General features: G+C 37.4%; 1 protein-coding gene across 2 annotated transcripts in view; it reads right to left on the bottom strand.

The window, feature by feature from the left end:
- The window catches only part of Cap-G (Chromosome associated protein G), a 109,967-nt gene extending 85,679 nt beyond the window's left edge, over nt 1–24,288 (bottom strand). The window contains exons 1-7 of one of the 2 annotated variants that reach the window (XM_083114811.1): nt 24,171–24,288; nt 18,219–18,669; nt 15,669–15,799; nt 11,869–12,087; nt 10,386–10,526; nt 6,702–6,789; nt 1,424–1,654 (exon numbers count right to left, since the gene is read on the bottom strand). In XM_083114811.1, coding sequence (XP_082970937.1) covers nt 1,424–1,654; nt 6,702–6,789; nt 10,386–10,526; nt 11,869–12,087; nt 15,669–15,785 — 796 coding nt within the window. In that variant the 5' untranslated portion in view covers nt 15,786–15,799; nt 18,219–18,669; nt 24,171–24,288. Of the gene's footprint in view, nt 1–1,423; nt 1,655–6,701; nt 6,790–10,385; nt 10,527–11,868; nt 12,088–15,668; nt 15,800–18,218; nt 18,670–24,022; nt 24,072–24,170 lie in introns of those variants that run through there. The other variant, XM_083114812.1, reaches the window with a different exon arrangement.
- Nucleotides 24,289–25,713: the final 1,425 nt, after the last annotated feature.

Genomic DNA, 25,713 nt, shown 5'->3' with positions numbered 1-25,713 from the left:
CTCCTAATTGTAGACTACGTCTGGCCAATGACTTCTTCGGGCTCCGAACACATGAAACACGGATCTGTACAACATCTTCGGAAGTTCTCGGTCTACCTGGTGATTTACCTTTTAAAACACTACCGGTTTCCTTGAAAGACTTTAGCCAATGACGGATAGTTTTTGCTGTAGGTGGTTCACCACCATACTGACGTCTAAAATTATGTTGCACTGTTATAACTGACTCAGTTTTCACAAACCAAATAACACACTGCGCTTTCTGTTGCGGAGTACACATTGTTGCTGAGTTGCTCTGCACTACACGAACGCCGGAACTGAACTGAGGGAACAAAGGAAAAAACACAGCACTGGTGCCGTCTCAAGGTCAAGCAGACCTACCAACTGCAAGGGTATCAAACTTGGAGAGTTGATGAATCAAACACCACAAACTAGAATACTGTATGTCACTTTGTACAGATTCTAGGACACATTAAAACTAGGGAGTTCTTTTTCAAACACTCTGTTTAAAAAAATAATTTGAAGGTAACAGACTGACACAATTGGCAACCTATGAATCTGCTTTTTTTGATGCGGTAATGTTTGATTGACAAATTTTAAAATTTAGAAACATGTATGTATCCACAATTTAAAGATATCCACTTTTAAAACAATGTACAACACATTGCTCTTCACTGACTACATAATTTTGACCACCAAGGTTGACATTTTTCTGGAATTGATCTAATAATTAATGCAACAGTGGATAACAAGTCATTAATTTTTGCACCAGTGTATCCATCTCTAAAAAAAAAAGATCTACTGGTAACATCATAAATAACATTCTAATATGTTACCGAATCTACATATCACGGCAGATTATAAAATTTGTCTGCCAACAGTAACAAAAATTGATAATTGCATGTTTATTATAACGATTTAGTGATACAGAAATGAACATCAAAAACATACTGTACTTATTATTAGAAAAAAAGGTAATGGAAATTTCCATAAGTGAACTTGAATCGTAAAAAAAAAAATCTTTTTTACAACTAATTTGAAAATTCAGGAACCATGAAAATTTTCAGGCACTATAGTGACCAGACACCCATTTTTCGTCTACCCCTGAATATATTATGAAATTTTACTTGAAATTACATTTTCATGCATTTCAAGTTTCTCAATTCAGTCCCCAGAAAAACATAAAATATTGTAATTCTTTAATACGTAGTTACTTCAAAAATAAATAAATAAATACATGCAAAAGCCTTCACATGGAGCTCAGGATAAATACTTAATATCTTGCTCCTGGAATTTCTCATTTTTATTGTTTTCAAATTAGGACATTACTCACGCAATTGTAAATAAAAAGAAACCGAAATTAATATTCAACACTATAACACAAGTGTCCATTTTTAATCATTAGAATTAAATAAATACCACATACCTGACCGATCCTTAAGTCCTTGTTCCAGCAGCTGCTCTCTCTGCAAGATGCTGAGGGACCGGATGTTCACTTTGTTTGCCACAAACAAATAAGCCTGCCGTCGGACCAGATCATTTGCATCTCTGGCACGGTGGAGGATAAATGGCAGCGTCACGTACGAGCCTCCTATGCAGTTAATAACAGCACAGCGGACACCAATATTTGGATCATGATTTAAGTGGAAAATATATGCTGAAAAAATACATGCATGTATAATTACTTTGATATGTCAAGCACACAAAAGTTCCTGCAGAAATCTGTTGTGGCCAAAATTTGTGGAGTAATGAGAAAAAGTTATAAACATTGTACTAGAAAAAGATACATTGCGGTATTGCTTGCGTAAAATCATGACTTTTTCAACACGTTAACTTTGGTCTTCATTGGATCGAGTTTTTCAACACGTTAACTTTGGTCTTCATTGGATCGAGTTAAGATTGAAATTACAATAACACAGCTGCTGTACATCTTGCAATATTCTCACTCACTTCTCTTCTAGAAGCACAAGATTAAGCTTAAATTTCATCCTTCGAGTATGTTTACCTGAAAGTTGTAACGTACCAGGTGGTAGGCATAAACATCCAAAGTGGAGCTGTGCATAAGGCCGTGATGCCCCTGTCCTAGTATGTTACAAGTCTCGATGGTTAGAAGCCTACGACTAGTTGTTACTAATCGCTTCCGTCTCGTAAGAGAACCAATTACAATCACAAATATCCATCCAATAACGTGGTTGCGATTTAACCAAGGTAAAACTAATAGATTGCTCAAGAACAATTGCCAAGCGCAGATTCATCAAGCAATGTGCAATCTCAAGTGTAGAACATTTTATTAACTCAATGAATGTTCAGTTTCAAACATTTCATTCATGAAAGATGGGCACATGTATATATCAGGGTGCGAAATTTCCGGTCGCCATCGGCGACCAAAAGTTTGGGGCTGGCGACTAAAATTTCGTTGTTTCAAATATGTGTCAAACATGCCCGAACATCTCAATCCAACGTTCGTACATGGTTTTGGAAAGCGAGCCGATTGAAAACCCCGCGTCCACTCAACGCCGACACCATCTAATTGGCACAACAGTTCTGCAACTGTTGGGATGTTACCACTTTGGATGCACATGCTACCCAACCCAACCCATTTTCCCTGCTTTTCTTTTCCTCCACTCGGACTTGAGGTGGGGAGAGGAGGGGTAGAGTGGAGCAGACCGTGGCCCAACCGAGACTCCTTGCTTGTGCACGGTAAAACCCTGTTTTCACAGTTGCGAACTGCTCTCGCGCGTGCCAGTGTCCAGTCTTTGTTGACAAAAGAATGCGATAAATGCACTCGTGAAGGTTGGTTGACGTGGCAGTAAATTCGTTCTTTTACCTAATTTTTTTTTGGTTCGGTGGTAGTTTCCTGTGAGTGAAGTGGTTCCAGAGAAATACATACATCAGCCTTCTGATTGATGGATGTGTATGTTCGATACGTGGATGCAAATGATTGGTCACATCAAGGAGGGCATTTTAGGAGTAATAGAGCTTCCAAACTCTACTTCTGCTGGCTACTTCACAGCCATAACTGATTATTTAGATAAGGCAATGGGTTCAAATACAGAAACAAGTGTTACATTGTAGGCTTGGGTACTGCAGCAAATATGGTCGGGCACAAATCAGGATAGGCTGTGCAAATTAAAGCTGTTTGTAATAAAATGATAAATATTCACTGCCTTGCACACCGTTTGCAGTTAGCTATGCTGGATGCGTGTGGTGAAGTTGAGCATTTGATTCTGTGATTAGGAATATTTTTCAGTGTTATCGTGGCTCTTCTAAAAGACTTCACCTCTTGAGAGAAACGGCAGAAGTTATAGAAGAAATTGTAAAACTGAGTGATATCCACACTATTATGTGGCTAGCCAGCAAGAAGTGCTGTAAGAGCTCTCTTGCAATCATGAAAGCTTGAATAGGTGGCCCATGGAAAAGACAATTATGGCGCTAAAGCTAAGGGTTTGCTGAAAAGTTTGAAGCAATTTAAATTTCTTAAGCTTCTGTACTTCCTTTTGGATTTCTACAGGAAATTGAACCCTTTAAGCGTGGCACTACAAAATAAGAATCTTTTGATTGCATCTCTGAAAATAAGAATTGAACACTGGATGACCTAGAATCTAATGTTGGACCAAGCAAACAAGATTTCTTGGACCATGTATCCATTTCAGGGAAGATCAGGGATGTGCAGCTCACAAACATTCAAAATGGAGACCAAGAGTTTCAGACTGTTAGAGGAAACTTAATTAACAGTGCGAAGGTGTATACATCACAGAAAGATTGCAATCCTATATCAACAGATGTAATTGCATCTCTGCATATTTTCGACACTTTGGGTCCGCCTCCCAAAGAAAATATTCTTCAGTTTGGGATAGAAGAATTCAAGAAGCTCTACATGTACTTGAACCCGAGCCTTCATAATGAGAAAATGGATGTTCTGTTAGCAGAGTGGACAGAATACAAACTTTTGTTTCCTTCTCCGACTTTGAATCAGATGCTGGAGAAAATTCACAGTGAGGAGTGTTCAACAAGATTCCCCAATTTGCTCTAGATTTTGACATTTTGTACTGTTCTACCAGTGAGCACAGTTTCATGTGAGAGAGGTTGTCACAACAGACTGAAGACTACTTAATTACAGGAACTTTCTGAAGATTGAGACACTGGATGATTTGCTCCGAGTTTCTGTAAATGGACCCCCCCCCCCCCCAATGTCAGAGTTTGACCCAGCAGCTGCGATTGATAAGTGGTACTTCAATGCAGAACGACAGCGCTACACAAACATTAATTCTTTTTAATACTTGCTCATATTTTTATTACTTATCAATATAAAATAGTGGCGACCAAAGATTTTAGTCTGGCGAATGACTTCAAACTTGAAATTTCATGCCCTGGTATATATACACGTAGATCCGTTCAGTAAACAATCAATTAGTATGTTTCCTAGTCTATTGTTATTTGTCGTAAGACGTAAGCAAAAACAACCTTCGTGTTCATTTAACGTAACAATTTATTATATAATTGATGCATATCAAAAACTACGGTTTGTTACAACAATAACTGTGATGTACCAGCGTCACCAATTCAGATTCCAAAAAAAGGGTGTTCATAACCAAACTTTAAGTATAGCATAAAGCAATCTTTTTATCAAGTTCAAACACACTAACCAATTAACCCCTCCATTTAATCGCTTGATGCTCTTTTAATACACAAAAATTGAATAGAAAGGGAGTATCCTTTGTTTTTCTAACAATTGCCTAGTAATTGCACCTCTAACTCTACTTGTCTCTTGTCGGCTAATGCTAAATAGTTTCAATGTAGGTTTTTTTCCAATTTATATCTCTCATGATTAATTAACGTGTTCTGGAGAGTATACTTATGTGTGTCCACAAGGTCAATTTTCAATGGTACTGGGTTTGCACTTGTATTCTCTCTCCTTAAATACGGTTGCGTAAGTGAAGTAATGACGTCACAGACAATTAATATTTCTTTTTGTCCACGTTGTTCATTGACGTGTTTGAACGAACATTTCGTACACCACCAACTGCACAAATTAACACTGCACTTTCGTATCTTATGTACCTCAAGAAACATAGTTCAAAATCTTCACGAACTGACAAAAGGAAGAAAGGGCTGCTTCTTCAATAGTTCCAAATGACGTCACGTTACTTGCTTCGTTCTCTCATTCCAATCACGTGTCGTAACTCTCTTCGGCTTGACGAAGTACTGCAAATGGTGATTCCAGGGCAACCACGACTATTCCTTTTACTGCTGGTTCCTGCTGCTGACGAATCTCTGTTAGCTTTGATGAATCTCAGCACGTCGTCATTAAGTATTCTTTACGTACACCATATTCCTCTATCATTGGTTTGTGTTTGCACATTTTTAGAATACTCGTTACAGACAACGGTCCTTGACGTGCCGCATGACCACTTTCAATATTCAACAATCTATTGCACATTTATTCTCACCATAACTATCTTAAGGGCACATTTCTTTCGCCAACTTTTACTCGTGAACCACGTCGAAAGGGACAATGGTCAAAAACTGTTGACGTTGGTTAAGAACTCGTGGCACTCGTAACTTCCACGAAAGTACTTGCATGCAATCCAACAAGTACTCATACTCAACACTACAATTTACAATCCTTGTGTTATGCACTCTCACGAAAACTTATAAGTCGACCACACGTATGACTTGTTCGTTCCTTACAGGCAACCATACCGCGAGAGATTACAACATGCTGCGCAAGTCGATGCACGAACTGTAGATGGGCTCAATGCAAACTCATGTGCGTCTGTGGGAGAACTGAGACTTCCTTCTTGCCGAGCGTAGCAGTCGAGAGACTGCATGTGGTGCCTATAGTGGAGAATTCCGCAACTAACCAAACAAAACACACTCGTGACGCGGAATGCGTGCCGAGAGAAATGAAAGTGAAAACTGTAGCGTATTTTTGCAGATTAAAATCGGCGTTAAAAGGCATTTTATAACTGCCGCAAGAAAATTACGTCACAAAGTAACATTAGTCTTAACTCACTCCAATGAAGACCACTGTTGTTGGTAGTGAAATATTGAGATTTAACATGAACAATACCACAAATACATAAAAATAATTCTACTGAAGTATAAAATAAATGATGGCACAGTCAGTAAGAATTAAAACTGAAAACAAGCTCAGACAAATACTGTTTGTAGTTTCAACTGATGTTCAGTATTCATCTTATACTTAATGTATTTTGATCTTTGCTACAAGGCTTCCTACATTGAAACCACACAAGAGAAGATAAATTTTTAACACTTCCCATTTTAGATCAGAGCTTGTTTTAAGTACAAGCAGTATGGCCTCCAAAAAAAATCTGTGGGCAACAATGAAGTGACGAAAAGCGCACATTGAAATGTAATGGTATATTCATCTATTTTATCAAAGAACAACCAGAACTGTGTAAATTGTTGAAGGCTATGTATAACATTTCCAGAGTATTAAGTTATGGACAAATTTCTCTATTTAGCAATTACCAATTACCAGTTCATATTCATTGATCATTTGAAAGGCTTGGGTGTATGTTTGAGTTACAACTATTGCTCCTAATAACCTTTTTTCTTAATGACCAGAATGTTACTCGCCATGTTTTACACCTGAGCCCTTCATTTGATCATCTCAAATTTGCATTTTCATAAAAATCTATACACTGTATCAACCAACTATAATTAATGGGAGCACTTACCTTTAATGACCTGGCACTTCTTATTCTGAGGATCCTGCAGTCTTTGAAGAGCACAAACCGCATGGACTCTTACCAGGTAATACTTATCCTAACAAAGAAAGATAAAAGATCCATTTCTAGGGGTAAATTTCAGATCTCAATTTTGTTCACTAGACAAATATGATTATCATTAAAATTGCTTGTAGAAAACTGTTATTTCAAATCATTTAGAAATAGTGTAGGCTGATACCAAAGGCAATACTGTTACTGATTGCCACAGATATTCCTATTTGAACAATGTAATAATTTAAAACTTTTCAAATTATTTGTGTTATTATTTAATAGGGATGGGACCGATTAATCGGTACTCCATCGGTATCGGCCGATATAGGCATATCGGAGTATCGGTAAAATTACCGATCCGATATATCGATAAATATACTGCTGGACAAAAAAAACCGGACACTTGCATTTTTTGTGATAACGCATAAATTCTGATTCGAAGGCTAACTAAATGTTGCAGAAATTATTGGAAATAAAAAAACCTGAATATATTCAACAGAAAGCAAATTAAAATTTATTGTTAATAAGTTAAATTAGAACATAAACGAAAGTTACAGAAAACTACCAAAAAAAATTAGAAAAAAAATCTTAGCAATATTTTGTTTTAATATTGTTAAGTGCTACTGGTGGGGTATATAAGCTGTCTAGTAGCGGGTGTTACCTCCCCTGCCATCAATTACAACTTGTAACCTCCGTGGCATACTTCGAATAAGGTTGGCAATCACTTATTGGTCCAATTGCTCCCATTCTTCTTGAATAGCAAGTCTTAGCTCTCTTCAATTGTTCCTGGAACTATTGCACAGTTTCTGATATGTCGTTTCAGTTGATCCCAGACATGCTCTATCAGATTTAGGTCCAGACTTTGTGGTGGCCATTCTCAACGCGTAATCCCAACTTTGTCCAGGTACTCCGTGACAATATTTGCAATGTGAGGACGCGCATTGTCATGCATAAAAACAAAATCTGGGCCTATGAATGGTGCATATGGTACTACATGATCTGCAAAACATTCTGTAATATACCTGCGAGCTGTCATTGCCCCATTCTCTACAAGAACCAACTCTGTACGTCCTTGTAAAAAAATACCTCCCCAGACCATTACACCACCACCTCGAAAGGGTGTTATTTCAATGAAACAACATTGTGCATAACGCTCACTAGGTCTTCTGTACACTTGTTCACACCCGTCTGATGAACGTAGGTTGAATTTTGACTCATCGGAGAATAAAACCTTTTCTCACTGCTCCACATTCCAATGTAAGTCTTGTGTAGCAAATTCCAGTCTTCGCTTCCGGTGACGTGCTAACAACCTGGGACGTGTAGCCGGCCTCCGAGATGATAAACCACTTTCATTTAGTCTTCTACGAACTGTTCGTGAAGAAACCACAGCTCTATGAACATTTCTCAAACGCCGTGCCACAATATTTGAAGTCGTACGATGGTTCCGTTAAGACTATGATACACATGAAACGATCTTCCCGTGCTGTTGTGCATCGTTTCCGACCAGAACCCGGTCTTCTACCATAGGAACAAGTTGCATCATACCGTCTGAGAGCTTCATTGATAGTACTTTGTGCTATATTTAGCACCCTAGCACCTTCATCATCATGAAGAGCTACTGCTTTTACTACCTGCTTACGTCTCATTTTCAAGCTAGCAAACTTACAATACACTTGCAAGATAAACACCAGAAATGACAATATCAATAATATCTGTTACTATGGTTACTATGAACCAAAATTCATGCCTCTCTAGACATTAAACAAAATAACATCAACAGGAATTGAAAATCAATAAATTAAAACAAAATTGCATGAAATTAATTTTGAGCCTACTAGGTGTCCCAAATAAGTAAATACGAGTAAATAAATAAATAAATAGTAAATGGAAAACTATGCAAAATGTTCAATAATGAATGTTCAATTGTTCAATACTTAACTGAGAGCGTAATTCATAAGTAATTGCAATTCAGATGTCAAATATTAAGGTGTCCGTTTTTTTTTGTCCAGCAGTATCTCTTATAATTTAGTGCAAAATTCCCGTGCTGTTGTGCATCGTTTCCGACCAGAACCCGGTCTTCTACCATAGGAACAAGTTGCATCATACCGTCTGAGAGCTTCATTGATAGTACTTTGTGCTATATTTAGCACCCTAGCACCTTCATCATCATGAAGAGCTACTGCTTTTACTACCTGCTTACGTCTCATTTTCAAGCTAGCAAACTTACAATACACTTGCAAGATAAACACCAGAAATGACAATATCAATAATATCTGTTACTATGGTTACTATGAACCAAAATTCATGCCTCTCTAGACATTAAACAAAATAACATCAACAGGAATTGAAAATCAATAAATTAAAACAAAATTGCATGAAATTAATTTTGAGCCTACTAGGTGTCCCAAATAAGTAAATACGAGTAAATAAATAAATAAATAGTAAATGGAAAACTATGCAAAATGTTCAATAATGAATGTTCAATTGTTCAATACTTAACTGAGAGCGTAATTCATAAGTAATTGCAATTCAGATGTCAAATATTAAGGTGTCCGGTTTTTTTTGTCCAGCAGTATCTCTTATAATTTAGTGCAAAATTCTGCGATTTTGTTATAATTTTTATGGACAATCTCGATGCCCTACTTTCTAAAAAGTAATTGTCTAAATATTAAACTTCTTTTGCACTGCAGTCACCTCGAAACACACATTTGTTAAGGAGATCAAGGAACATTTCATGTTCTTCAAGTACCATACCTAATTTTATATCGGATCGGTAGAATATCGGTTATCGGTATCGGTAAATTTTATATCGGTACTTTATTGGTATCGGCCAAAATTTCATATCAGCCCATCCCTATTATTTAACAAAGTACTCCGCTGGAATTCAACCATATGCAAGTGCTAGAGTTTTACTTTAAAATATTCATAAGTTTACATGTGAGATATTTTTAATATTAAAATGGTTGACATATAATTGCAATGTTAATTTTTACACACAATACTGGTGCAAAGAAATGCAAATTTTAAATTGAATGTAAGTTTCAGGATGTTAAGACTCCACAAGTGTTGTGTGGCATTTGTGGACTGTGGGAAATACCAAACCTCTAGTAAAGTATCAGACAGTACTGGGATTGGCTCGCCCATATTTTCAAGAGTCCTTCAAGCATTTCCAAGACAAATTCTGAACAAAAGAGAGAGGTAGAGGCGGATTGTGTGTGTGTATGTGTGTGTTACACTTCCAATGCTACTTATAATAGGCAAACCAAAGTTGAGAATCAAAAAAATACAGTCCATTTATTATTATTAATTCTACACTGTTGTGCCATGAAGAATCTCCAGATTAAGCGTAGGTGTGTTTTCACAGAGAATCTCTTTGGCCCTTCTTGCAGATTTCAGAAATGCTGCCGCACACAAATTCACAAGAAAATTTGAGAGTTTAAATCTATTTGTTGGTCACATAGGCTAATTGGGACAATACCTACAGTTTTAAAGTGAGATCCAAACCCACCATGCAATGTACCTCCACCAAGGACCAAACCTGAGGCACCTTGATTTCAAGATAACAGCATTACCACTCTGGCATTGTGGAGGCTAAGGTATATTCATAAGAAGCAGCAGCAACATATATACATATATAAGCACCTGCATTCTATCCAGCATGGACTCCGTTATGCTGTTGTACAGATAATCGTCTATAGTGGCATCTTCCCCCAGGTGGTCCAAGATTCTGCTCACCAACTGACAAGAACGGTACCTTACGGTCTGGTCATCCACTTTACTGGCCTGGAAGATAAAAGTAACATCAGCAAATATGAGCCACAATCCTATGTTAATTTTTATTTTGATGGGAAAGGGGCCATTATGAAACCTTTCCAATACCAATAATTAAGGAAACATATTAATGGTGGATTCTGGTACAAAATCTTAACATACTTTGGAATCAAAAGCCATATACACACACATGGCATTTCAATGTTAAAATGGCAAAGAAAATACGAAAGCTTAATTTTAAAAACTGTACTTGATACACAAAATTACAAGTTCCAATTTTAACAGTACATTCATAATGTGAAATGCGAGGATTGGAACGTGACGGTAAAGTATTTCATGCAAAAAATCTATATTTAAAATAAATGTTCAAGAGGGGGCTCCAAAAAATCTCTACAACACTAAAGAAACCTTTCGAGTAATCCTCTTCAATTATAGTAACAGAAATAGAAGCCCTGTTTTTTAAAGGGAAAATAAATCGGGAAAATAAATCAGAATATCAATGTGTATCGTATACAGATTCCTGTCAATATGCATACCTGGACATTTGTCAGTTATGTACATTGTCATAAAATATATTTTGATTAATTTATGAGGTATTATCACTCTTGTAGTTTACCAGATATAATTATACAATGCAAGCAATACATACCAATAGGAAAAATCACTTATGAGGTTATCAGAATACTATCAAGGTTACTCCTGTGTGAAAAAAGTCCCATGTTTTCCATCCCAAATTTTGCAACAGAAGTAATCAGTTCTGGGATTGTGCATAACTCGCGGGGTTACTTCAGAATCTGAAAAGTGTTGGTTGTAAATAACTGAATTTCATGTTAAGAATTTACTTTCCATTTTGCACTTCATTTCACATCAATTCATCACAAAATTAAGTAGGTAATTATACTTCACGGCTTTCAAAAACAAAAAATGAAAAATACCATGTAGTCTCTCACATTTTGTATTTCCTTCGAAACAAAATTCTCAATTTCGGTCGTACAGCAGATGATGTGCCCAGCACAATCCTGAAGTTACTTTTAAGCCTGAGGTACCAACTGAACAGAGGCTGGGTGAACCCCATAGCTAGTTATGCCATTACATTGTAGGAAACATTTCCAGCTGAGAACACCCCTACATGGCAGTCAGATGTCTACCGACTGAACTACCATGGCACCAATAATCACAAATCTTCCATCAAGAACTTGCAATTTATCAATAAACAGAACATGCCTATGTCATCAGATATCGATAGTGTGCCAAATAATCTGTCCAATCATGTATTATCATTTGTAACATAATGAATTGAAATGAATAAAATAAAATGCCATGAAAGCACTGTAGGATCAACTAAGATAATTACCTTGAAAAGAAATTCAAATATTTTCAAAACGAACGTATTCATTTCCTGGTTCTCATTATCACATTCGTTTTCATTCTCCACTCTCTCTGCTTTTTCTAAATAAGAACAAAATTTCGCTGCAAAATCTAATGTTCGGTCCACATTTGGTGATTTTTCTGTCACCACCATCGCACACTTCAAACAGTATACGAACTCCTCAAAAAATTGATCATCATTGACCTGTAAATAGAAAAAAATGTCAATAAGAGATTACAAATGCACAATAAAAACATGTAAAAAGAATACTGTAACTTTGTCAAGGTTCTCAATTTGAATTTGAATTTGAAATTCAACTTTTTGGTGCGTCAGCACTTAGGCTATTTTGCACCCATCACTTTATATAGGGTAATTACAGAATTACAATAACATAACTGTAACGTCGTGTTGTAATTAAAATATTCTGACTCCATTTAATAGCTGAGGCTGTAAAGAGGCACTCAGCACACACAAGGACAAAATTCAGGACAATACAAAAAATTATAATGGCCATGGGGTCAGTCGCCAGAGCCTCGTTCCTCTGCAAAATGCAGTCCAGGGTGTACTATGTGGAAGTGAGGTTGACAATTGGGTGTACTATGTGGAAGTGAGGTTGACAATTGGGTGTACTACGTGGAAGTGAGGTTGACAATTGGGTGTACTATGTGAAAGTGAGGTTGACAATTGGGTGTACTATGTGGAAGGTCACCCCTCAAGGTTCTCAAAACTGAGAAAAACATTGAGAATGTCATCGACAGCTATGAAGAGGAACAGTCACACAGCATGCACTTGTGCATTGTGCTCACTGGTTCTGCCAGTTCAACTTCTAGTAGTTAAAGTGGAACTTGAAAAAAGGTGCAATAGTTCGAGATGAACTTCAGAAATAAATGAGGTCTACAACATGCTAACTTCTGTGCTGCATAATTAAAATTGGCGTTCCTTTGAGCCCTGAACTATGAAGGTAAAGGAAGTGACTCTCATGAAAAGTTGGAATTACATCTCACAAGGGTTACTCATAAAGTAATGCCCCAAAATTCTTTCTTGGGAACTATTTATTTAAAATGTATGAAAATCACTCGCAGGATAACTGAATTTTTCCTTTATACTACTACGTACAAAAAGTACCAGGAATTTGTGAATAAAACACAAAATATGTGGTTAATCATTAACATTTGTTTTGTCACCTTCAAAATAGGCCTCATCAGATGCAACACACATATGCCACTGCTTAACCCAGTCTTCAAAACACCTATCAAACGCAGAAGACTGTATTGACCTGAGTTCTTTCTGCAAATTTCCTTTAATGGATTCAATTGATTCAAAACACCTTCCCCGAAGTGGTAACTTGAGTCGTGGAAAGAGAAAAAAATCACACTGAGCCACATCTCGAGAATATCGGACTTGGGCGAGGACATGTGTTGAGTTTTTGGCCAAAAATTCACGAACAAGACTAGACGTGTGCGACGACGCATTATCGTGGGTCAAAATCCAAGAATTGTTTTTCCATAACTCTTGTCTTTCCGGCAAACATTCTCACGCAGATGCCTCATAATGGTCACATAAAACTCTTTATTCACAGTTTGTCCCACTGGAAGGAATTCTGAGTGCACAACACCACAATAATCAAAAACAACAATGAGCATGACCTTAATTTTTGGGTTTTGGTTCATTTTTGAAGCACCATTCCGAAGATTGTTGACCTGTTTGGATGTCAAACTCAAACACCCATGTCTCATCACCAGTTATGATGCATTTATTGAAGGTTGAGTTACTAGAGGCTCGCGAAATCATGTCTTCAGCAACATTCCTGCGATGTGCCTTTTGCAGGAAATTCAGCTCCTTCGGAACAAGTCGTACCGCAACGCGTTTCATGCCTAACACATCAGTCAAAATGTTGTGAACGGACATGTGTGATATGCCAAGCTCACGAGCTACCTGTCTCACACTCACACGCCGGTTTTCAAGCACCATTGTCCTGATTTTTCAGACGTTTTCGTCAGTCGTTGACGTGGAAGATCGACCAGTATGGAGCAAATCAGCAGCCTTGTACCACGCATAAGCTTGTGTTTTCAACAGACACGAATCACCAAAGGCCTCTTGTAGCATTTTCAATGATTCAGCACACGAGTCCGTTGGCAACACAAAATTTCAAACAAATTCTTTGCTCGATACTTATCTCTATTTTGCAAATCGCAGGACACTCATCAACACAACTAACGTAAACAGCTGCTGTGAACAAACTGATGGATAGATTACTCTACCCCTCTGCGTGGTCATTCAGTACAGTGCTGCCATCCTACGGACAATACGAATTCTCGATACCTCCAATGTGGGACTTTTACCAGCCAAATTCCGGGTACTTTCTTTACTTAAAGTGTGTTATTTTTATACATAGTCTCCATCAACGTCTACAGCCTTACGCAAGCATGAATTCCTTCCCTGTACCAGCTTGTGTCCTGTTCACGTAACCATGTTCTCAATACATGAATCATGCTTGTGTCACGTTCCAACATTGTCCCACGTAAGGCATCTATCAGTAGCCCAAGCAGATGAAAATTCTGGAAGTACCAGATTAGGACTATAGGTGGGTTCAACACCAACCAAATTTGGTGATTGCCTCCTGGGAGCGGCCGACCATGCAGCTCCATTTCCTCACTTCCTCAAATCTCACTCTGCAAACAACATCCAACGAAGCTCTTATCGAAAGCAGAACTTTCATATCCAGCACACAACCGTTCGTGAATGTTTCCCACACTTTCTCTCTCCGACACCAAGAATTCAATGACAGCTTGATGTTTGTAACGTGTCACTCAGAGATGCCATTTTCACGGACCACCAGCATGGCACTATCTGTCATACTACCATGTACTTATGCACTTGTGAGCATGAAACTTCAATGTTGCTACCCTTCCATTTGCACACGGCTCTCTCCATCCTCAAATGAAAAAAATTATGGGGCATTACTTGACTGATTGCTTTGCTTTAATTTACTTCGCTTATTGTGCCACTTTCGGCTAATTTGCAAAGACGGGGATGAGTGCTGACGTGATGAAAAATTGATGAATGGACACACACCAACATCCATGCCCAGGGTGGGATTCGAAATCTGACATCGTAGAGCAATGTGCCAACCACTCCACCCTCATTGGTCGATACCGGCGGTCACACGAAAGACAGAAGTGAAGAGGATAAGTATAATTTGCTGATTCCCCTTCCCGCTTGAACTTAGATAACACAAAGCTAATTTCACAGTGACCTTCATCCCTCTTTTACAAGAACTCCGCAACTACCTGACCCCATTAGTTCGGCAGGGGGTTAAAAACATCCATCTATCTAATGACCACGATCTTCAAGAAAGAATTGGCAATGAATGGTTTATTTCCCACAGCGTTAACTAAGCAGTTATATGCCTTCATGGTCACGTTTGGGTTCAGCTTTCACTTACCCATGCCTTGGATATTCCCATCTGCTTCCCAGGTGGGTGGGGTTTTATCCAGTGTTTCTAGGAAAGTCTATAGAACTTCCTGTGCCGGTCTCCCAATGTGTTACAGGGAAGGGTGAACGAACTTTTAATAAGGACAAATGTTGAGACGAACTGTTGCCTTTGCCTGCTTTTCTAGCCACTTAAAATCTTTGGTATCTGATGGCATCGGTAAAAGAAAATCAATGGATACTAACCAATGCCAATACCACTGGTATTGGCTCAGCCCTAATAGAAATAATGATTGCACATTGAAGAATGATTTTTTTTCTAATGTCACGCCAAAAGTTATAATCATACTCACAGCATTATAGTACTCATCAAGTTTCTTCAGAAGTCCACTGTGGGAAGTGTTAGTGAACTGACACTTCTTAAAAATCTCCCTCAAGGGAAGAATTGCCTTGCGAGTTGGATACACCATGGCTGCGACCAAAACTAATCAGCATAAAATGAAAAAAAAAAAAATATTATACAGTTAATGTCACAAAATAATCAAAGTTTAAAAAACATCTAAGATAGCATGGTGGGCCAGTGATAGTTGATCTATCATGTAATACAAAAACAGAATTAATACACGTATAAGTTCACACATGAGCATTTGGTCCTGTATGGCTGTATTTATAACTATACACTGTAGCACAAGCAAATCTTCTGAAAGAAAAACAGAATAGAAATACCTTGCAGCACTGTGAATTTACTTTAAGAATAAAATAGAATAGAAAAGTATTTTTATTTACTACAGAGCGAGGTTCAGCCTTTGGCTGCTCGGCCACCTAACCTTTATCTATAGTACCTCACAAAAATTTTTACAGGCAAGATATCAGATAAGTTTCTAGGATGTGCAGTATAGTCAACAGAAAACAATCAACTTTTCGATAGAACTGGTTCAAAACACACTCATCAAATTTCAACCTTCCAAATGTAAACAACAAGGTTACTTGAAAAATCGGTACATAGTTCATAGTATATAAATGTTGATTATTTGTCTTTCTCCTTCAAACAATACATAGATGGTAATCAACAAGGCCGTTTAAGGAAAAGGTCTAGTTCAAATTTATTGGTACTCATAGGCTCTATTAAACTAACATTAGGGAATAATCTCAGACTGACATATTTATTGACTTAGTTAAAGCCTTGCATAGTACTGATCAACAGCTTTCACTTTATGGGATTATCAGCTCTTCCTTGAATGGTCTTTGAACCATCCAGAAAATTGAATTCTTTCAGCTAAGATTATTAAAACAGTTTCATCCAGAAAAGAAAGTTGAGTACCACAAGGATCCTCACCAGGTCCAATCTTATTTGCTATTTTGATCAATTTTGTTACAAATCAAGACCTAACAAACTCTGTAGCCTTCTTAAACCAGAAGGTTTATGGCTGCAGCAACGCAAGCCTTGCATGTGCTCTATCCTGGGCAAGATCAAACCAACCTTTTCCATCCCTTCTGATTTCCTTTAGGTCCATCTCAACAGTATCCCTCCATCTTCATCTTGGCCTTCCTACAGGTCTCTTACCATCATGTTTCCCAAAGGTATGCAGCTTCTGCACATAAATACCTTGCACACACCTGCCATGTATTTCACACCCAAAGGCACCTATATTTTTTTCTGGAAGACCCTTGCTCTTTCACAAAAATTGACTGATATCTACATTAAGTTATTTCTTTTTTTAAAAAAAAATCCCCTGATTTATCAGTACACCTTGAGTGTAACCCTGCTTCAAATAATAAATAATAATAGTAACACCAAGAACTTGCAATTAGTAGGGTGAGTCGAGTCGGGGCAATTTTTAACACTTTTTTTAAAAAAAATACCTTTGAGACCGATAGCTAATAGTAACATTTCTCAGTTCTATTTATACATTGGAATGTCAGAGAGTACATTCAGACCATTTTTTTTCCTTGAAAGGTCCCATAGTAAATGTTCTGTACACTGTTTTATACCCTGCCCCAAATTACCCCAGGGTTGGGGGAATTTGAGGCACTTCTCATTTGTTTGAACTTTTCACGTCTGTAGTTCAGTCCCTGCACAAAATTACCCCATGTTGAGGGTATTGTGGGCAACAAGACAGTCAAAGACATCAATTCATATTATTCAATGTAATTTATTTGCTTACAGTGAGACAATAAAAAATATTTATGTAACAAGGGTTTTCTTCCATGAGTTTTTGATGACAAAGAAAGGAAATTATTGAGAAGTATCTAATAACCTAACCTATGAAATAATTTCAGACTTTTAACATTGTGGTGTAAACAGCTTAGAAACTAGACATCAAACATATTCTTAAATGCTAAAGAAAGGATGTTAGGCCTACTAGCAATTCATGACGACACTGCCCCAAATTACCCCAGTTTTTAACTTTTCTTCACTGCACAAACTCTAATGGGCCTAGCACAGGAAAACAAACACTATCTTGAAGTTTAACACTCAGATGGAAAAATTGTGCAAGTTAAAATGTTCTGGGTGTTGTCTGTATGGTTGTGAGCACAGTTAAGCACTGACCCTCGAAACTGTAATGTCCAGTTTTACCTGATAATATTTTTTTTAAGGCTTGATGGGTTAGCCTAGAAAATAGTTTACAAAGTGAGGGTCTTCAAAATATTAGAACCAACAAACTGTAAAAATTTCGTTACATTCTGCAAAGTAGGTTTTGTATAATTCAAACTTTTTTTAAAATGCCCCATATTACCCCACTGCCCCAAAATTACCCCAACTCACCCTACACAACACAGCCATGGTGTCATCAGTCTTACCTATCTTCTATTAACTGTGTATATATACAAAATTAGCATTCGCATAAATTAAACACATCATTCTTTACATTTAAAGAAAAACAACAAGACAGTTATCTTACCTCAGCTGTCAATCAACATTAAACTTTCATTTGAAAAATCACCTATATCTGGAATTGGATCCCTCCAGAACTGGTAAGAGTTAAATTCATCCAGCACAGTATCACTCTCAACAGCTACTATTTCTTCACTTCCTGCCTTATTGGACTTCAACGTAGTAAGTTTATTATGAAATGAAGTATTTCTATCTTCTCCACTTTCAAATTTGCGTTTTGACCTCCCTAAGTTACCAATGGATATATTATGTTCTGCTTCTTCCACTAGTTCAGGGTTGCACGATACAAGTTTGACTTGTAATTCACAATCATCACCTGATGGAAGTGCACAAGCACCTAAGCTTTCACATGAATTGCTCTTCAGCAGTCGAACCTTTGTAGGAGGTGGGGATATGGAACTATCATTGCTTCCTAGTTCCTCAAGCTTCCGTTTCAAAGGTAGAACAAAGGTAAATTCCTAGGAACATAAATTAAAATTTCAAGTATATTATTTTCAACATGCAGAAAAAAAAGCACCTGCAAGATTAGAATAAAATATGGTAAGATTTTACAATGCCAGACAATTCCCTTATTTCGTTCATATTTCGCATACTCAATAATTTAGGGTTCCTAATCACGAATCTAATATTTGGCGGTCATGTGTGGAATTTCCAAAAATAGGGGGTCCGTGATCGCAGCTGACAATGCACGATTGCACATTACGGTGCCCCACAAAACCATTCACACATAGCCCCAAAAAACATTCACGCATAGCCCCACAAACTATTCACGGTAAGGTTAGGTCAGGTTAAGCAAACATAGTTAAAATTTGGGGTCGTAGTAATATCAGGAATGTATATTTCCTTTTTTAAGTATTGGAAACACAAAATCTTCCGGTAAATAATGAGCAATCGTGCATTGTCGGTTGTGATCACAGACACCCTTTTTTCGAAATTCTACATGTGACCGCCAAATATTAACTGCAGACTCGTGATTAGGAGCCCTAAATTATTGAGCATGCGAAATATGAACGAAATCGGGGAATTGTCCAGTATTGTAAAATCGCTCCTAAAATATCAAGGAAATCTAGACCAGTGGATGGAATAAACTACTGGATTATTTTACATAAATATAGTAATTTTTATTACTGTCCCCTCAAATGTAGTCTTAACCAGGGTTGTTCAAGGTCCAGTAATATTAAATAAATTCAATTCCGGTCCAGGAGAGAAAATCAGCAAGCGTAAATGGGTTCTGGACCATAAAGAAACTTCTGTAAAGTATTTAAATTCGGTCCAGGAACCTTTATTCAGGCTCAATTTAAATACAGTTCTGGAACTTTTTTCCGGATGAATTTAAATACTTGTACGGTCCAGAAACCTTTATCTCTGGCTCAATTTAAATATGACCCAAGAACATTTTTTCAATGAAACAATACGCAACTTGGACCGAATTTAAATTGTGCGAGAAAAAGGTTCCGGTCCTGGACCACTAGCAACCTTGGTTTTAACACATCAGAAAAAAATTAAATTTTATTAGTTGTCATTTATATAGAACTAATTAGTTCCTTATTATTAAGGGGGTACAGGTGTATCAATGCTAATCTATTCCAGTGACAACTCGTGGTGAATCAAACTGGCAAGCAATGGCGAATTTTTCATTTATTTAACAGTCAACGTGATTAAGAAATTGTGATATTCGTTTATATCAAATATAATGTTTTACACCTTAGTAGCACCTATTATTTAACAGTATTACAAGCATCATGAAAGATGGAAGTAGGATGCTAGCAGTTAGCCATAGCATTTTCTAACTCAATAGAGGAAAAGAAATACAAAAGGGAAGTTACCAGACAACTTTGACACATTTTCAGGAATTTTAGTAACATGCCAATCTAAACATGTATTTTAGATCTACATCATCATAACCCAATTTACTTGCCAATGAACACAGAAAAATAAAAACAACGCATATGTGTGATAACTAGGGCTAGGATCTTCATGACAAAGAATCTAATTAAGTTAAGGTGCTATTTAAGGGCATATTTGGCCATTTTTGTGTAACATAGCATATTTTGATGGATTTTTGGTGATAGTCAGCATATTTTTGCATTTTCGAGAAATATACAGTCATTTTCAAAGTGGATTCATTCTTACTCCCATGTTTGCTAGAGGGTTTTTTTGGACTGTAGCAAAATCTTTTTCACTTTTATTTGAAAATTTACCATTGTGCATTACACCTCAGGGCCTATAAAATGAACTAAAAATAGTAAATATGTGAAAATATATCAAAATTTAGATATTGATGTTTGAAACAGTCCAGTTATAAGGGCATATTTTGTAAAATTTTAGGTCATAAGAGCATATTTTGATGATTTTTAGACGTCATAGTGATAACTTTGCAAGCAACAAAAATCAAAAGCAGAATTCAGTGACGAACTGGTTAGCACAGCATACTATCATGCCAGGGGTCCCGGGTTTGAATCCTGGCCTTGGCATGGGTTTTCTTTGTGAACATCTCCTCGTCAATTTCATCAATCATCACTCAACCTCAGTGTCGCGATTAGCCAAAAGTGGCAGAAAAGTGCCAATAAATAACAAAAATCAAATAAGTCTGTATTTTTCAGTTACCGATAATGTCTTTCCTCATTGAAAATTACCTTACACATTGCTCCATGCTAATGTCGTAAGTGAATAAATTTGTGGAACAAGGATTTTTTTTGCCAAACTCTTGGTATTTTTTCTCATGTTAACGTCCTTGCTTGTGGCAACTCTTCGTTTTCTACACTTCACCGGGAAGAGAGGGCAGCTTCGGCTAGGGGCTAGGATTTGGGACAGTTGCCTCGCCTCGCCAGATAATGCTCGCAGGGACGTAAAGAGCATGCATGTGGAGTGTAGCACCCTGCCAGATTTCTCTCATTGTAAGAGCCAAGTCTCGTATTCCCACACAGTGGCCTGCAAACTTCAGAATTGTCATGGGAGAAAAAAATACAAAATTGACTACCTAACGATATGTGAGTAACGACAGATTTGCAATTCAGATAATGTGAAAACTGTACTTAGGTACACAGACGTAAATGTAATGTCGTTCACTTATGGTTACGCACGGCAGTGCTGTGTCCATATAATCCTTATGAGCAGCCGCCACTGATCTGTTCACTATTAACATACATGTAATAGAAAAATTCTGATACCTGTGAATTACCAATAAGTCCCCCCTCCCATCTTGCCTTCAAGTTACTATGGATTGGAATGAATTTCAACAGAATCTGATGTCAAATCATATGATAATATACAGAGATACAACAGAATAAGGATTTATTTTATATTTATTGTATACATTTTTGTATCTTAGTGTGAAGCAGAACAGCCCAAACACTTCATACAAGCGAATAAAGCATCCAACATGACATTTCAAACAGCAGATATAATTTTACATCATCGCGTTAGGAGTGTTAGGTTTAAAGCTAGTAGCAATTTCAGACATTTTCTTCCGCTGTTTTAGTGTACATACAAATAGTTTTTACATTAAATTAGGTACACACAGGAAATGTACTACATAGAATTGTTAGCGAAAAATGCAAGCTCAACCAGGACTCGAACCCGGATCTCTCGCATTATGTGCCATTGCTCTACCGCTGAGCTACTAAGCCAACCTTGCCTAGCCTGATTTTTTCGCTTCCGCTGTTTTACCTGTGTGGAATAGTCTCTGCCAGTGCTACAGCAACGGGGTCTGTTGCCTTTGAAACAGCGGAAGCGAAAAATCAGGTGAAGCCAGGCCAGCTCGGTAGCTCAGCAGTAGAGCAATGGCACAGAATGCCCGAGACCCGGGTTCGAGTCCTGGTTGAGCTGGATTTTTTTGCTAACAGTTCGAAATAGTTTTGGCTCGGGTACCCTTTTCTACACCCTCGATTTTTCGCACATTTCAAATATTCTCGTTACGAAAATTAGTTCTTCATAAGAAACTATGTTTTTAAATAGCGCGGAAAGTAATTTTTCTAGATCTACGTGCTAGGAAACTTACGTTTTTCAATATTTAGATTCCTTATGTAACGTCGAAACGGTTTTGCAGGGATTTGATCATGGCGCATCTTGGATTCATGTCACAGGCGCACGTCTGAACATTTTCTTTTTCTTCTTATCTTTGACTTGTGCAATGGGATAATTTGCAATTTTTTTCTTGTTATGAATGACTTGTGAAACTGGATAATTTGCGATTTCAATATATTATTTATGTAATTTATTGGCGGATTGGACATTTGAGACATTGCAATTGTTTTGTGCGACTTTAGACATTGGAATTGATTTGTGTGACATTGAATTAATACAAAAGGACTAAATATGAGATTGACACACGTTAAAGGGATGAAGGACAAAGAGGACTTTGTTCGACGAGACATACGGGACATTGTACTTGACTTACAGGGAGATGGTCTGCTGAACCATTGGTGTTGGCCCCACGAACCATTGGCGTTGGCCGCACGAACCATTGGCGTTGGCCCCACGAACCATTGATGCTGGCCCCACGAACCATTGACGCTAGGCCCACGAACCATTGACGCTAGGCCCACGAACCATTGGCGCTAGGCCCACGAACCATTGGCGCTAGGCCCAAGAACCATTGGCGCTAGGCCCACGAACCATTGGCGCTAGCCTCACGAACCATTGGCGCTAGCCCCACGAACCATTGGCGCTAGCCCCACGAACCATTGGCGCTAGCCCCACGAACCATTGGCGCTAGCCCCACGAACCATTGGCGCTAGCCCCACGAACCATTGGCGCTAGCCCCACGAACCATTGGCGCTAGCCCCACGAACCATTGGCAGGTGGATAGGTTAGTTCAGTTAGGTTGAGATCGATAGTTAAAATTTGGTGTCGTGTTAGTATCACGATCTAGAAATTGGAAATAATTGCGAACCATTTCAAACGACAAAATTTCAACTTTAAACGTCTGTACAGTTGTAAATACTTCTTTCCGCGCTCCATTTTTTTTTATTCACAAATAGGATCAAATAATGTTCATAATGAAAAAAAAATAATTCAAAATTCGAGGGTGTAGAATATGGTACCCGACCCATAGTTTTTACTAATAAAAAGTGGCGAAACCACTACAAGATAGGAGGTTTTCACTTATGTGAGTCATATTTTGGGATCAAATATCTCAGTTATTTGAATTTTCCGCATGCTTGAACCAAGTTTGTAAGTAAAACATCCAAATCTGTTCGTTAAAAAAACGAACATAATTCTCGAAGGGGGGGGGGGGCAGTTTTGAGAAAAAGGCAAATTTAAATAACTTAGTACTATGTTTAGCTGTTGTAGCACAAACATAATGGTGCCTCTATAAGCAAAAATTTGAAACTTAGAAGACACTTACTTCTAGTTCTGAAATGTTGAAACTTCATAGTTCTGAGTTTTACATGCAACTCCATTTCCACGAAAAGTGGAGTTACGCCACTTGCGCTCTGAAACGAGTCCTTTATGGTCTAGGTACATTTGAGTACGATTTATATCACTTGTACTGAAAAACGACCACAAACAGGGAAAAAAAAAGCACTGAACAGATTTTCTTACAATGCATCAGTGTCGAAAGAAAACAACATTTGTAGTGGACCTATCCGAACAGCTAGGCTAAGTAATTGAGAAAACTAAAATCAAAGATTCTTCATGTACACAAATTCTGAGACAACAGAAAAGATACGCAACACAAACTCCAGACATTCGATTTACATGCAACTTTTTAACCATTATTTTTTCCGTTACTGGTTAAACCACAATAGGTACTTAAACCCATCGCATTCACCTTTACTTCAAATTTAATTCACACCTATACTGTACCTTTTTTCGTGTTCGTAGCAGCATCTCGTCTGAAATTGAAGATCCAAAACATGATAGTCATTTGTTTTACGAATCTAATATATATCTTCTACTCTCAAATTCTTACGCTCAATAAGTACTTAATTATCAATTGCTCTGCAAGTCATACCTGTTTGATGAAGCAACAGAGTTGAATCTTTCTGCAAATAACGTCGGAGCTTTTCATAAAATATATTTTCACAGAACTATCGGACTTTGTCAATGCCAATGACAATCTACATTTGCACAATCGCGCCTAAAATGTAAGTAGTACCAAGTCATTATACAAGACGGCAATAAAACCAAGAATCCATAATCCCTGTTGTGACCTGAATTCGCTTTTTTACTGTTATATTTTTAATTTAATGCTAATATTTTCCATTTTGGCTTTAACCATCTTTAACGTCGGAAAATCTGATTTGTCACGATAAAAAGGAACGATAATTAAGTGGGGATGGATTAATTAAAGAACAAATACAACCGAATGCCTGTGCCGTGATTCGAACTCGGAAGCCGATTGCCGAGCTTTTTTTGCAAATAGGATAGGATGCTTAGATAGATGTTATTTCATATTTATTCCCACAATGGAAATTTTTTAGCAGACGGCTTAGATAATGTCAGAAATGTTTAAACAAAGTGTCCAATCAGCAACAGACAGGCGACTATGCTGCCGCCGCTGTCAAGGTACCGAACTACTTTGGTTGCCATAGCAACGCTGGCAGACTGTTATTTGGATATTAAAAAATCATTGAATTTACAGTTTCGTGTTGTGCAAATTATTAAAGGACTGAAATATGTTGTTCGATTATTAAAATCAATTAATTTTTTACACATTACAAAGGAAATACTTGTACATTAGATGATAGTTATCAATATGATTTGAGTACATTAATTTTTACCCATGAGATCAGTTTTATGATCTTTTTCATTCCTCATTGAAGCACAATTTCAGACACTTCATGCAACTACAATAATATTGTAAAACATATAGTAAATTCAAACTCGAGAATGTTCTTGTGTGTGGGAAAAAAGCACAATTAATGCACTCTCTCTGCCAAGTGGATAACTACAAGTTCAATGTGAATGGTAACAGTGATCACCGAATTGTTTGAATTGTTGTTTTAAGTTGACTTTATACACAGGCTAATCGGTACTGAACCTACATTTAAAGTGGGATCTGAACCACTGTGTACGTACCTCCCCCAGGTATTAAACCTGGGACCCCTTGATTACGTGGTGATGATGTTACCACTATGCCATACTGAAATTAATCGAACAAAATACACATGTATTTGAATATCTAAGAACATCACATGTGTATATTAATATTTAACCATGTCTAAAGTCCAGTAACATGAATCTCAGTATGTTTTTAATCATTCTGTTACTGATTATTTGTCTTAAATTACATTGAATTTTATTCTTCACATAACTTAGGAAAAAGAAACATGTGATATTGTGTCGAAATTTTGAGCAACTAAAAGGTTTTAGTCACTACAAAAAATAATAGTTTAGTACTTTATTACCACTGGAAATCCAGTGGTCTGGCCGGAAAGATGCCTGACTGCCATATGGGAACATAAGTTTAATTCTTGGGGTGGGTGATCTAAGATGTGAAATTTTCCAATTTTGCATAAAGCAGCCCTTTGGGGGAGGATGAGGTCAAAGTTGGC

The sequence above is a fragment of the Lepisma saccharinum genome, chromosome 29 (assembly GCF_977018435.1).
Source record: "Lepisma saccharinum chromosome 29, izLepSacc3.1, whole genome shotgun sequence".
NCBI lineage: Eukaryota > Metazoa > Arthropoda > Insecta > Zygentoma > Lepismatidae > Lepisma > Lepisma saccharinum.
This window is presented reverse-complemented; position numbering and strand designations above follow the sequence as displayed.